Below are 13978 nucleotides of genomic sequence, written 5' to 3'. Positions count from 1 at the left end.
AGAATCTCATAACCCAATGATGTACCTTCCGTGCAAACAAATAATTAAAAGAAAATGGATTTTAATAAAGGGTATGGACAAAGCACATCGTATAGCCAAAAGGTTCAGATTTGCTTGAGAGACTCAGCGAGGACTTCCTAGCAAAGCTCTAGAATGTAAATCTAAAATGATTTACAAAAACAGGACGTTGCCAGAATGAGCCATCAACCAGGAGGGTATTTAAGGGTATTTAAGCAAAGCCCGGAGCCTAACCTGGAAAAGTAGCAGCGCTGGAACTCTTGTGAAGTGGGGAGGCATCCCACAGAGGATGAACTGGGCCAGCAGGCAATGTTCAAATCAGAACGAATTCTATATACTCAAAGGATTAAGGATTATTTTTCCAGATCCAAAAGAAACTGGCAAAAACCCGAGGGTGGGCTGTGGAACTGAAACAAAGAGTGGCAGAAAGAGAAACTGGCAAAGTTTTAAAAACCAGACACATGTTCTTTCCATTAAAAAAATACGTTTAAAATGTTCTGCTTTCGATGATGGGAATCCGCTGTATAATTTTGAACTGGACGTGCGCCAAAGTTACTTCGGGGATAGTGGGAAGTGAGGCGGGTAGGCAGCAGACTAAGAGAAGGGAGTGGCAATCATAATCGTTTCCTCCTTGTCCTTGGCATCCCGGCACTCGCCGTCAGTAACTGAGGGGTAACGTGTGGAAACGTGTTGGGAAACAGTGGCACCACCCAGGAGTGAGTGGTGGGGGAGGCTAGCACGGGCGCTGGGTCTGACTCTCGGTGCTGGGAGAGACTCTACCCACTGGGGGCGGTCTGGGGGAAACACAGCCTCAAGACTCTTCCTGCTGATGCAATCTGCCAGAGAGCCCGCGATCTCCGCTGCGAGAGGGCCGGGCTGCACTCCCGCCCGCCACGTGTAGCAGCCGCCGCTCGGGCCGCTTCCCCCGGCATTCATTCCCGCCGCCGCCGCGCACTGCAGCGCCAGCCCGCGCACCCCACGAGGGCCTGGGACGCACCGGCCTTGCCCTCCGCGCAGTTGCGGCGCTCCCCACGGCCGACCGAACCATGAAGGTAACTGCTTACGATTTGGGCTGTATTTTACAAAAACGTGTGTATGGATCGAGGCTGCGATTCCTCAGAGACACGGCTGGCAGAAAGGGGACAGAAGAAAGACTACCGTTGTGTTTCGGGACGTTTTTCGTACCTTCTTTGTCGCTCATCGTTGGTCGGGACCTTCCATTCTTTTCTTTTCAAACTTGCTCACAGGATGTGCCTCCTCAGGCTTTTTCACAACTGCATTTGTGAGCGGAGATGAAAGGCTGCTCGCAGCTCCCTCCCCTACCTGTTTTGAAGTTTGGAAAGGAAGAGGAAGCTTTTTTCAATTGCTAAGATGCACAGGAGGTGGGGGATGTGGGGGGAAGAGGTCTTGGGGGTGTTTCTGCCTGAAAACAGGGGTTTCCTGGTGGGTGTGTGGAATGAAGGAGGGAGGTGCAGAACCAGGGGATGAGGAGAGGGAAAACTGCCTCAGCGCTATTAAAAGCGGAAGGCTAGTCTTTTGCTTGTGGGAATTAAAAGCTTCTACCCGATACAAGTCATATTAGCCTAGGGGCATTCTTTTATTAAACTGAGGGAGCCGCCCTAATGGTTTTCATTCTTATGCTAGTCAAGGATAATTAGCCCAGCTGCCTATTACTTCCGATGGATTAGGTGTAGGAAAGACGCTGGTGTCTTCCTCTTCTTACAGCCTTGGAAAACTGCAGTGACATTAAAAAAGGAAAGTGAAGGATGAGCAGGTAGCCCCGTCACCTAAATATCATGGGAGGGGGAGCCTGGGTGGCTCAGTCGCTCAAGCGTCTGCCTTCCGCTCAGGTCGTAATCCCAGGATCGGGGATCGAGGCCTGCAATGGGCTCCCCGCTCAACGGAGAGCCTGCTTCTCCCTCCGCCCCTCACCCAGGCTCGTGCTCTTTCTCAAATAAGTGAATAAAAAATACCTTGGAAAGAAGAGATATGCAGCCTAAACTTTTGGGAGAAATAAGCCCATGTTTCAGCATTTTGAAGGCGGGAGATTGAAGGATGGTTCTCAGCTGCACGTATTTACCCACAAGCCATCCCAATCTACAATTCCATTTACAAGAAATAATGTAAATGGTGTCACTTACACGAAACAAAAATTTCTACTAAGATAATCGGGAACTGAGTAGAACCACTGTTCCTTGTTAAAATGAGATCATGCAAGTGTGCTGCAGTGAAAAATCTAGCAGCCTTTCCTTCCATAGTCACATATTCTATTTCTGCCCTGCTCATTCCTGTCTAATTTCAACTGAAAAATACACTTTGATCACGTATAGGGTTAGTGAGTAAAAGGAGAAAATTAGGAGAATAAACACTTGCTATCCCAGGTTTCCCTGTGCTATGTGGAGTTGTAGTTGTTACGCATTTTTGTAAATTCATGGATGCTTTAACCTGAGTCCAAAAATCCCTGTCCCTTCTACAAGGCACTTTTATAACACAGGGAATCAGAAGATATCTTCAAGTTGTCTTATATCTCTTTTCTGATATTTTACTGATATTGGGAAAGAAAAGATTGTTTTCTGGGTATGATCTAAGAAGTACATGAGGTTCCTTTAAGTTTGTTGTTTTTACCAAAAATTTCTACCTTCCTCTCACCTTTTTTTTTTTTTTTTAATGTTACTTGCACATGGCACCAAGATAGGCTCTGATCTTGGCACATTTTCCAGACATGGCTCCCTTCCCTGGGAGCTTCTGTTTTAAGATGGACACGTACAGCATGCACAACTGAGTAAGAAAACTAGCATATACATTGAATGGAATATGCATAGGAAGAGTAGTGCCTATTATGATTGACTGAATTAAGGTGGAGATTTGAAAGAGCTGTATATCTAAAGAGATAGAGACAAGAGAAGTCATTGTCAGGGATGTGTAGTTAAGTGAAGGAAGCCAGAGGGTTTGACCGGCAGCAAGAGTAGAGAGGGCTGTTTGTGTGTGTGCAGAGGGCAGGACCTGGGGCCTGGCAGGGAGAGGAGTTTACTTTCCAGACACAGAATGTGGCCCCTCAGGCCAGGCTCGGGTATGCAGAGCCAGTGCAGCAGGCCTAACAAAAGGGCATTGGTAGAAACTGGTGGTGAGAAAAAAGGAAAAAAGGGAGGGGAAAAAAAAAGACAAGAATTTAATTTGGGCTTATATTTCATTTCGTGAGTTTCCATAATAAATCATTTCATTTGATTTTAGAACTACAGAGAGAAAGGAAGGAAAGAAAATTTTCCATTTGTATATGAGAATTTCTCTTGCCCAATCAGCTCATTGAATGCTGAGAAGGTCCAATGACTTGAAATGGGTTTAAAACCTTACAAAAGAAAGTTGAAAACGGTCATTTGATATTACAAAGATTTATGCTAAGAATGAAAAACAAGTTGTGGTTTCCTTCAGTAGCTGTGTGTTTTCCCATTGTTTCATAATTTTAGATTTTATCCCTTATTTCAGGTCAGGACTTTTAGTTCTGTAGGGTGAAAAATAATTTTCCCTCTACCCTTCGAGGTTCTTGGCTGAGACCCCCTTGTAATAAAACACAGATTAACAGGAGAAAAACCAAAAACAATGTTTAATAACATGTGTACTTCCTGTATACATAGGAGATATCCAGGAAAAGTAACTCCCCAAAATGGCCCAAGCTACCACCTTAAATATCATCTTCAGCTAAAGACAAAGGAAAGATGCTGGGAGGTGTGGTGAGAGGGGGAACCAAGGTGGAAAGTTTTCAGGCTGAGCACAATAAGGGTAAGGTTGCAGATTTAATCAGTACCGTCCCCATTGGTAAGTGTTTTGACACTTAGCTATCCTTCTCTTCAGAGAAGAGACACCCTGTACTGAGGTAGGAGTCGCCCTGAAAAATGGAGATTACCCTTATAAATGTAAATTTGCCTCAGAAAAATGCAACTCCCACTCTGTTTTCAGAGATTGTCCTGTGTCTGACACCTTTCAAAAATAACCAGTCCAAAATAATTTTTATGCCAAAGAGGCATATTTTTGGCGTGGCATATTCTACTCCCCTTAAACATCTTATTTCTAATATCAAGATATAAACCAGTGAAGTGAACAGTTCGATAATAGTGTTATTAACCTGAGAGGTCTGGGCTTATGAGTAACTGTTTCTGTGCATCAGTGAAAACTTGTTTCTAAACTGGCCATCTTGAGTGTTTGGGTTGGTTATATCTTTTGGGGTTTCACCTTGTCCGCTTTTTCAAATGACTTCACTGGATGTAGGAAGATGGAAATTAAGAGCTTTCTCTTTTTCCCTTTAGACTTGGCAACCACAATTCCCATAAATAATAGATGCCACCGTAGGGAAACCCAGTGGAATGAATGTTCACCCTTATGCCTAAGGGGATTTGGTTATCATATGATGGAAAGAATCTAGGAACTTCCACTATAGACATTATTATCCCAGGCATGCTCTCCTTTGTATATGGCACCATCATTCTTTCTGAGCACAGGAGGAAACTGTCTGGTCTGCTCCCTTTGCAGTTGTAAATGTGGGCAGTCTTCGTTGTAACTTTATTCCCTCAACAGCTGTCCAAATGCTCTAAACATTTAACATAACATGGTAAGCATTCCAAGTGATAGGCTTTCCTGAGTGTTTGTAGCCCATTTGGTAATGCATGTCAGTGCCCCTTCAATTAACGCCTTTGACATTGGATTCTGCATAAATCAACTGAGGCATAAATGTGAGGTGCAACTCAGGTTTTTTAAGTGTTTCAAAATTAAGCACTCGGGATGCTCTATTTACAAATATTACTTTGCAAATATTTGCAAACATTTTAATCCTAAGATCTGGTCTGATTCACCACAGCAATGGTGAATGCAAAGCCAAAAGCAGAATCGATAACACCAGGGTTCAAGTGCGAATTGCACCTGTGCTTCTGATTAGTTCTCTCAAGTCCACAAGCTGAAGATATTACCTCTAGAAATTGAGTATTTTTATTTTAAAAATAACTTAGAAATTAAATCACCATATTAATGCAGCATAGCCCATCACATAAACATTTTTCTCTCGTCATACTGGCTGTACCTTTTTGGTGAGAAAAGCTGTTTTGCAAAAATACTTCTCTTGTGTTTGGCGATTAATGGGAGAGAGAAAATCTTAAAAGAGATATTCATGCTCCAAAAATGCAGAAAAAAAGTCAAAGAGAGGAAAAAGGGAAGACAAGTTAAAAAAAAAAAATAGAGGAAATTATATTACCACAAGCAATAATCCGGAGAAGTTGTAGTGAAAAACACATGATTCTTTGTCATGGAAAAATTGTCAAATACTTGTAAAACCCAGCTAATTCCCTTAACACTTGTCATTTTGTTCAGCTAAAAAGAACCAACTTATTCTTTATTTTGATATGTAGATCTGAATATTTGATCAATTGCATTTATAGTCTAACCTAATCCGAGAAATGCTTTTACTATTTTAACTATTTGCCGTAGAAAGTGCTAAGAAGCCTAGGATGTAATTAGAACGTTCGAATCTTGTCTGGCTCCTTATAAGTCTAGACAGAAGGAGCACCTGTTGGGATGTTCTAGGCCAAACGTGCCACAGATATCTCTTACGTGACCAGCAAAGATTTCAACAAAGTTTGGGCATGAGGCCAAGGTTGGATTTGCACAGGGTGATCGCTCAGCAGCTGTTAGCATTCCACCGCTACATTTAAGGGTGAATTTGCCGAGTACATTTTATTTTAGCTGATTCAGATTCATAGTTATATTGTTTTGATTTTAGTACTAGATGTTAGTTCAGGAATCTGAAATCACAGTAAATGTTAATTTGAATGTTGACGATAAAAAGTAGAGTTAAAATGGAGCTATAACGTTTACGGTGGAAGCATACGGCATACCTCAGGGATTCCGTGGGTTTCAACGTTGTGAATGTTACGTATACTTGCAAGGTTAGTGCTGGTGTTTATAGAAGAAATACATCCAAGCTTGAAGGAGGACTTCTTTGCTAAACCAAGATAAGGATGCTTAATATTTCTAAATGTCATATAAATTACATAACATTGAATTGTAACCTCAAAACATGTATGTTTTGTATTGCAGCTATTATTAACCTCATTTTACAGACAAGGAAAATAAAGATCAGAATACTAGAATTGCTTAAGATCACAAATAGCAGAGCATAATAGAAACTAGATATTTTGAGTCCTAGTCCAGTGTGCTATCCACTTTACCAGTGCTTCTAGGATCTCTTGTGTCTGATGTCATGTTGGAAACCTTATGAGAAGTATAAACAATCTCTCCAGCAAAATGTACACACACACATAGGCATACAATTTCTTATCTCAGTTATTTGTTATTGAAACCGGGACAGTAGAGTCCATATAGCATGGGAAACTGATGGAAAACACTGAAATGATCTAGTTATTAAAAGCAGTAGAGAGCTATTGGCTCTTGCCTCTGTAATCAGCTGAGGTATGAAAATATATAAAAGATCCGTGCTATCCTTTGAATATTGAAAAACCCCAAATAATCACCTGCCTTTAGCTCAAACAGAAAGGCAGTCTGCTTGTTTATTAGCAGCATGTGAGTTATCAGTTTCTTCTTTATGTTTTATTTCATAAAGATCTAAGGTGTATAGTGTAGGAGAGGAATAAAAACTGTTTTCTGATACCCTCTTAGGTTCTGTCCCTGGGACGGTGCAAATTAGACTGACAAAAGATAGATTAACAAGAGAAGAAAAACTTTATTAGCTCATGCAGCATACATGCACATGAGAGAAATTCAATGATGAGAAACACAAAAGGGTCATCAGGACTTGGCTCTTACACAGCATCTTAATGAAGATTGATAAACTTGTAGGAAAGCAACTAGGATAAAGGCACAGGTTTTAGGCTTCCAAGTGCATCAGACTGTGGGCAGGTGAATACGTTGGGGGAATCTAGGGGGGTAAGGATTGTTTGGGCAGGTCCATCTCATTGCTGACTTTCTGTCTTAATGCTGTACTCAGAAGTATCTGCTTTTAGTCCGAAGGGAAACTCAAGGAAGGCTTCTTTCTGCAGCTCTTGGATCTCAACTGCTGTTAGCTCAAAGTAATCCTTACGTCAAAGGGGCATATTTTGATCCCTACACTATTCAGAGAACGGAACTTGATTTATAGAATCTGCGCGCTAATAGCTTTGGTCTCGATCTAGTTTTGAAGTGTGTGCATGGTTGTTTGGTTAAACAGGGTTAATACATAATTTTTAAGTAGAGTTTTATAGTTTTGGGCGCCTCATTTTCCCGTTTCTTAGATATAATTCCCTACCTGTAGTGCCTGTCAAAGGAGCAGACCTACAAGGCCATGTTCCTACCAGGTGACCCCACTTCAGCCATAGCTGATTGTAGCAAGGGTGGATATTTGATCCAGTGTCAACAATCTTTTACTTCTTTCTTATTCTCTTGCCCCCCCCCACCCCATCCAATGAGATATCCTGCCCTGTGGATTCTATTTTCTCCATATCTATAGGTTTTCTCTTTCCCATTGCTAATGGACTGATTCATGCTCTCGTTGCTTCTTGCTTGAATTATTTCAGGTTTCTTGACTGGTCTCAAGCTGAATTTTCCTAAGGCACTATTTTAATTCTGTCATCCCATCACTCAGAATACCTCTATGACTTCGCAATTGTCTACTGAATTGAGCGTGGTGCGTGAGGTCTTTTTCTAATCTGTTCTCCCATCACTTTTCTATCTGTGCGCTCCTCTAGTCATAATGGGGGTGTTGCTGTATCTCAGAATGAGCGCTTACATTTCCACATATTCGTTCCTAACCCCTTTCTCCCCATTTATGCCTCTCCCCGTCTATACCCTCCGGCACACCCCTCGCTCTGTGGCTCACTCACAATGTTTTGAGAACATTGACTTTCTCACAGTGAAATGAACATGGGTGGAAGGTGGAGAGGTAAGAGTAGGGTTACATTTTGAAGTTAGGATATCTTATATCAGACACTTATCATACCCTGCAGTGTCTCCGCACTCACCTTTCCTCTCCTCTGTCCCGAACCTTGCACCATCGTTAGTGCTTTACAAATATAAGCTGAGTTAAATCATCTACTATTTCTAGGTTTCGTAGGTCAGATTGTGTTTTTTACCTCTTCATTTTCAAACAGCAGCTACATCTTTCCATATCTGGATTTGTTTGGAGTCAAAACTTTAACCAACTCCCAAAAGATAAAGGTTTATAAACACATAGAGAACAGTTAAGTATTTATATATTTTAATGCCTATTGCCAAACCCATTTTATATAGCTGTTATTTCCTGATTGATTTTTTACAGAATGTCAGTGGTGAAGCTATGTAGATTGCAAATAGACTGTAAGCGAAAACAGATTATAAATATTTCTGGGAAAATTCATAGCAATATGAACTGAAAACCATGAAATTCTCCAATAAACCCAGCAATGACACTCTGCTAAATCACTTCTGTTTTCATATTTCGGCAGTTTGTAACGGGAAACTCCCCCGTCATATCCCAAGGAACTGACTTAGAATATAGAACAAAGTCATGTGTCTGGGAATGTTAACCAATTCCAATACCGTTTAACATGTTTTTTTGTTGTTGTTGCGAACAATGCAGTTCTTAAGCAATCTAATTAATGCATACACTGACAAACAAATCCAACAAAAGAGGCACTTAGAGGCAGTGTTCATTGAATACTGGAATTTTGAAAGAAAAAAATCTATTAGGTCATTTTAGGCATTTACTTCTGCCAAAGAAGGATTGTTCTTTCGAGTTTATTTTTCTAGCTTTCAGTTCTATTCCACTTAAATACTTCGACAACCAAGACTTTTCAAATCTTCTGTGGACAGTTCCGCCAGCTAGTATAGTCACTGTTTAAAGTTTCCTGATAATTAACTTATTTCTTTTTCCTTTTGGTTATACACATCAACCAATTATGCTTGGCTATGCTGACTCATTTGCCATGAGTCTTTTCGCTTTTTAAAAAAAATATCATATAACATTATGTATGTTTTCATTGCTTGGTTTTAAAGTACAATGTTATTTTTTTTTAAGATTTCTTTCTTTATTTATTTGAGAGAGAGAGTGCACACCTCGAGGGGAAGGGGGGCAGAGCCTGACATGGGGCTTGATCCCAAGACCCTGAGATCATGATCTGAGGCAAAACAAAGAGTTGGACGCTCAACCAACTAAGCCACCCGGGTGCCCCATAAAGTACAATGTTATTAACTATATTGGCATTTTCTTTTTCAGTAACATTAGAGCAAATACTCTATTAGTAATGTCATTCCGTGGATTTGTAGGTAAAGGATGTCAATGAGTTTTATGTGCCTTTAATAATTTCATGCATGCCTCTTAACATTAACGTCATCCCTGCTCGTCAACCAGGCACCTTCCTTCCTCTTGACCAATGTTCCGAGAACATGATTTACAGTAACCCATCGGTCTACGACTTGCTGTTAAAGGACAACACTTTGAAGCTGGGAACGATGAGTCATTTGCAACCGTATGAACTTAATTACATGAGATAATTTTTTAGTAAGAAATTAGTAGTTATTAGTAACCTATTTATTTTTAATATCAGTTTAAAATATTATTTCTAATATTTAATATTTGAAATAATACAGCTCAGAGACCAGTCATTCTTTGTAGGATCACACTGTTGGTATCTTAAATTCAAGGTAAATTTACTACGTACCATCTAATACATCATGTTACATTTATTTCTTATTTATCTGTTTAGTTGACAACAAATATGAACAACAGCAGCAAAAATTTTTTAAAAAGAACCGATATCCTTTTCAATCCTAAATCAATTTAATTTAGCTTAAATAGATAATTTAAGCTAAATTAAACTGTATAATTAAACTGATTTAGGATTGAAATATTTGGTTAATATGTTAATATATGTATGATAAGTTTTAGGACTTACGCGATTCACTAGCTTAGCCTTAAGTAATTTTGGTGTAACAAGGAAAATAAGAATTCTGTCTTTTCTATTGAGGAAAAATTTTCCAGTAAACAGAGGAACAATATGGTCTTACTTTTAAAATAATTTAATGATCCATCCTTTGGGATCAATATAATCAAAATGTTTTACTAAACGATGGATCATTAAATTATTTTAAAAGTAAGATCAGGGCACTGGGTGGCTTGGTTCGTTAAATGTTTGACTCTTGACAGCTTGGGCCATGATCTTGGTGTTGTGGGATCAGTCCTTGCGTCGGGCTTCATGCTCAGGGCAGATTCTGCCCAAGATTCTCTCCCTTTCCCTCTGCCCCTCTGCCCTCTCCCCACTGCACACCTGCTTTCTCTTTCTCTCTCTCAAAATAAATAAATTAAGATCATATTTTTTCTCTATGTTTGCTGGAAATTTTATTTTATTTTATTTACATTCAATTAATTAACATATAATGTATTAGTTTCAGAGGTGGAGTTCAGTGATTCATCAGTTGCATAGAACACCCAGTGCTCATTACATCACGTGCCCGCATGAGATAGATTTAATGGTTCAACATCATTGTTAATACTTAGTTTAATTGGAAATGCCTTGTATGTACTTGTAAATATGTGAAATGATGTATGAACAAGAGTATTTATTGCAGCAGTGTTTGTAATAACTAAAGATTAGAACTCACCCACGTATTTATTAGGTGTGAAAAAGAATGAGGTAAAAAAAATCAGTGGAGAGAAGAATGAGTAGGCTCTCTATGTATACAAGAGGAAAATTTTTAAAAAAAGGGAAAATCTCCATGAGACTTTTCACTGTACATGTTTACACATTGCTTGATTTTTGACACCTGAGTTTATTGAAATGAAAAAAAGAAATGGAAATGCCTTACAGTGGACTTAACTTGACTCTAAAGCCATTATCAAGAAAACCTGAAATTTTGGGAAATTCAGAAATACCAGAAATATTGGGTAATTCACATAATTCAGTTAAGACCAAGGATATATATATATTTTGACAAAATTTCAAACTGTTGTATTTAATTTTAACCAATTGAAAATGATCTATTGAGAGGGCAAGTTAAATATAATGTGTACACTCAACTTTACAGTAACTGTTATATTAAGAGTATATAAACTCTACTTTAAACTAAAATTTATATAGTCGTGACCAGCAAACAATGACTGATTCGAGTTCCATTTGGTTAAATACTTACATAGCTCTTACTAAGGCTATCAGGCTTTGTACTAGGTTAATAGGCAAATGGAAGTAATTCAAGCATTATTTTTACTCTTGAGAAATAACTATTCAGGGAAAGAAATGTATAAAAAAACGAATGCAGTGAAGAATAATAGTTGCCACAGTAGAAGTCTGTGAAAGGTACAGAGGTGCGTAACAAAGATGAGTCAGAGAAATCAGGAAGGGCTTTCCAGTGGAAATGAAGTTTGAGCAGAACCATGAAAGAAGGCCAGATGAACGAGGACATGAGTGCATCTTAGACACATACATGTTCCACTTCTATCCAACCTCAGACTTCTGGACGTAGATTCAACCACGCATTTACTTACCATAGAAGACCATGAGGAAACATCTGCCCAACCTCCCTTCCAGACCACTGGTCAACACAGCCCTGAGTGTCCAGCGTCCTCCAGGGACCGAACTGTTGGAAGTCACAACATTGGCAACCTGGCAACCAGTGAAATGCGTCCTGTTACGCCTTGTTCCCAGGGCTCTCATTCACCTTCACTCTCTCTTGATGCTCTGTGTTTTCTGTCTTGACTCAGCCCACACTGGAACCTCCCACCTAGATTTGTCCAAAATACCCTTTGCAAGTCAATATTAGCGCATTCCTCCTCACCTTCCCTAAATATATCCTGCTTCTCTTGGCCTTAGGTGAGGTCACTTCCCTACCAACCTCTAGTGGATGTTGCTCATTTTCTCCACCTTCCTCTCTGAGAATTGGAGGGGTGCTGATCTCCTTTACTGCCCAGTGCTGTTTCCACGTCAGGCTCCTCCCGTAAAACCCCAAGCAAATAGAAACCCTATTTCTTCCTTGTAACTGTCGTTGAAAGACAGCCTGGTCACTTTGCTCCCATTATCCGCTGAAGATTTTAGTACTTGGCTTCTGCTTCTCTCTTCCAGCACAAGACTTGTTTTCCTGTATTATTTCAAGGTGCTTGGATGGCGTATTTTCCTTTCTGGTATCTCAGTCCCTTTAATTTCTCATCTCCATTAACTTGTTACGTTTCCCAGATGCCACCCACACCTATGGCCATTCCCTTGACTTTTGAATCACACTAAATTACAAGTCCTGTGGGTTATTTTTGTCTAAGATATAGCTGACATTTGTACAGTTCTTTCCACTTTAGCTGCCATGTGCTCAGCTTAAGCCACTGTCTTCTCTTCGCTGAGTATGTATGTTTCTTGCTCACCTCCGTCTCCTACCCCTAATCTGTTCTCCATGGAGCAATGGCATCATTCATCTGCTTAACAGGATTCCTGAGCCTCTACCTGTTATGCTTTGAATAAAACTCAAAGTCTCTACTATGCTCTAGAAGTCCCCGAGGGATCTGGCTCCTCTCCCCTTTGCAGCCTCATCTTGTTACCACTGTGGCTGCCACCCCTCATCCCCCAAACTTTTTCTTCAAGGCCTTTGTACTTGCTGATCCCTCTGCTCAGGTCTTCTTCCTACTCCTCATCTAACCAGCATCTTATCACCCTGCCAGCCTCAGACTGGATGTTGCCACCTCAGAGAGACCCTCATGACCCCCTGTGATTCCCAGTCTTTCAGAGCACTAGCTGCAATCTACAGTTATTCACTGGTGTGATTATCATTGTGATTTGGGGATTGATGTCTGTCTCTCCCACTAGATCATATATTTCTTAAGGGCAACGAACATACTACTTTTACTACCAGGCAACTGTATGCATTCTGATGCCTGGTCCATTATATGTGGTTGGTGATTGTGGTAGGCTGCATAATGGCCCCTCAAGATGTTCGTGTCCTAATCCCCAGAAAGGAGATTTTGCAGATGCGGATAAGTTACGGGTCTTGAGATAGGGAGATTATCCTTAATTATCTGGGTGGACCCAAGGTAATCACAAGGCTCTTTACAAGAGGGAGCAGGATGGTCATGGTCAGGAGGAGATGTGATAATAGCAGCAGAGGGCGGTGTGTGTGTGTGTGTGTGTCTGTGTGTGTGTGTGTGTCTGTGTGTGTGTGTGTGTCTGAGAGAGAGAGAGAGAGAGAGTTAGGTTTACATATGCTTCACTGCTTGCTTTGAAGATGGAGGAGGAAGGGGGCATGAACCAAGAAGTGTAAGTGGCGTCTATGGCTTCTAGAAGCTGGAAAAGGCCAGGAAATAGATTCTCACCCTACAGCTTCCAGAAGGAATGCAGCCCTGCTAACCTTGACTTAGAACTTGTGACCTCCGATGGGGCACCTGGGTGGCACAGAGGTTAAGCATCTGCCTTCGGCTCAGGGCGTGATCCTGGCATTATGGGATCGAGCCCCACATCAGGCTCTTCTGCTGTGAGCCTGCTTCTTCCTCTCCCACTCCCCCTGCTTGTGTTCCCTCTCTCGCTGGCTGTCTCTATCTCTGTCAAATAAATAAATAAAATCTTTAAAAAAAAAAAAAAGAACTTGTGACCTCCGAAACTGTAAGATAATAAATTTCTCTTTTTTTGCCACAGAATTTGCAGTAATTTGTTACAGCAGCAATAGGAAATGAATGCAGATTTTGGTACCTGGAAGTGGGGTGCTGCCGTAACAAATACCTGAAAATGTGGACAAGGTTTTGAATTGAGCACTGGGCAGAGAATGGAAGAACTTTGAGGAGCTGGTAGAAAAAGCCTGGATTGCTTTGACATGGATTGCTGGTAAAAAATATGGAAATTAAAGGTGCTGCTGGTGAAGACTTGAAGTGCAGGACATGGTAGAGAAAATATATAAAATCTTACTGAATGCCTAAAAAGTCATAGACTATTGGTAGAAACATGGCTGTTAAAGCATTGCTAATGAGGGCTCGGAAAAC

The 13978-nt window shown here is 40.5% G+C and overlaps 1 protein-coding gene across 2 annotated transcripts in view; it reads left to right on the top strand.

Annotated features, from left to right (window-relative positions):
- The first annotated feature begins 695 nt into the window (after window positions 1-695).
- BCAT1 (branched chain amino acid transaminase 1) overlaps window positions 696-13978 on the top strand; it is a 99825-nt gene continuing 86542 nt past the window's right edge. For both annotated transcript variants that reach the window (XM_034646548.1, XM_011219782.3), the window contains exon 1: window positions 696-1070. In XM_034646548.1, coding sequence (XP_034502439.1) covers window positions 1065-1070 — 6 coding nt within the window. In that variant the 5' untranslated portion in view covers window positions 696-1064. The remainder of the gene's footprint in view (window positions 1071-13978) is intronic.

The sequence above is a fragment of the Ailuropoda melanoleuca genome, chromosome 16, assembly GCF_002007445.2.
Source record: "Ailuropoda melanoleuca isolate Jingjing chromosome 16, ASM200744v2, whole genome shotgun sequence".
Lineage (NCBI taxonomy): Eukaryota > Metazoa > Chordata > Mammalia > Carnivora > Ursidae > Ailuropoda > Ailuropoda melanoleuca.
This window is presented reverse-complemented; position numbering and strand designations above follow the sequence as displayed.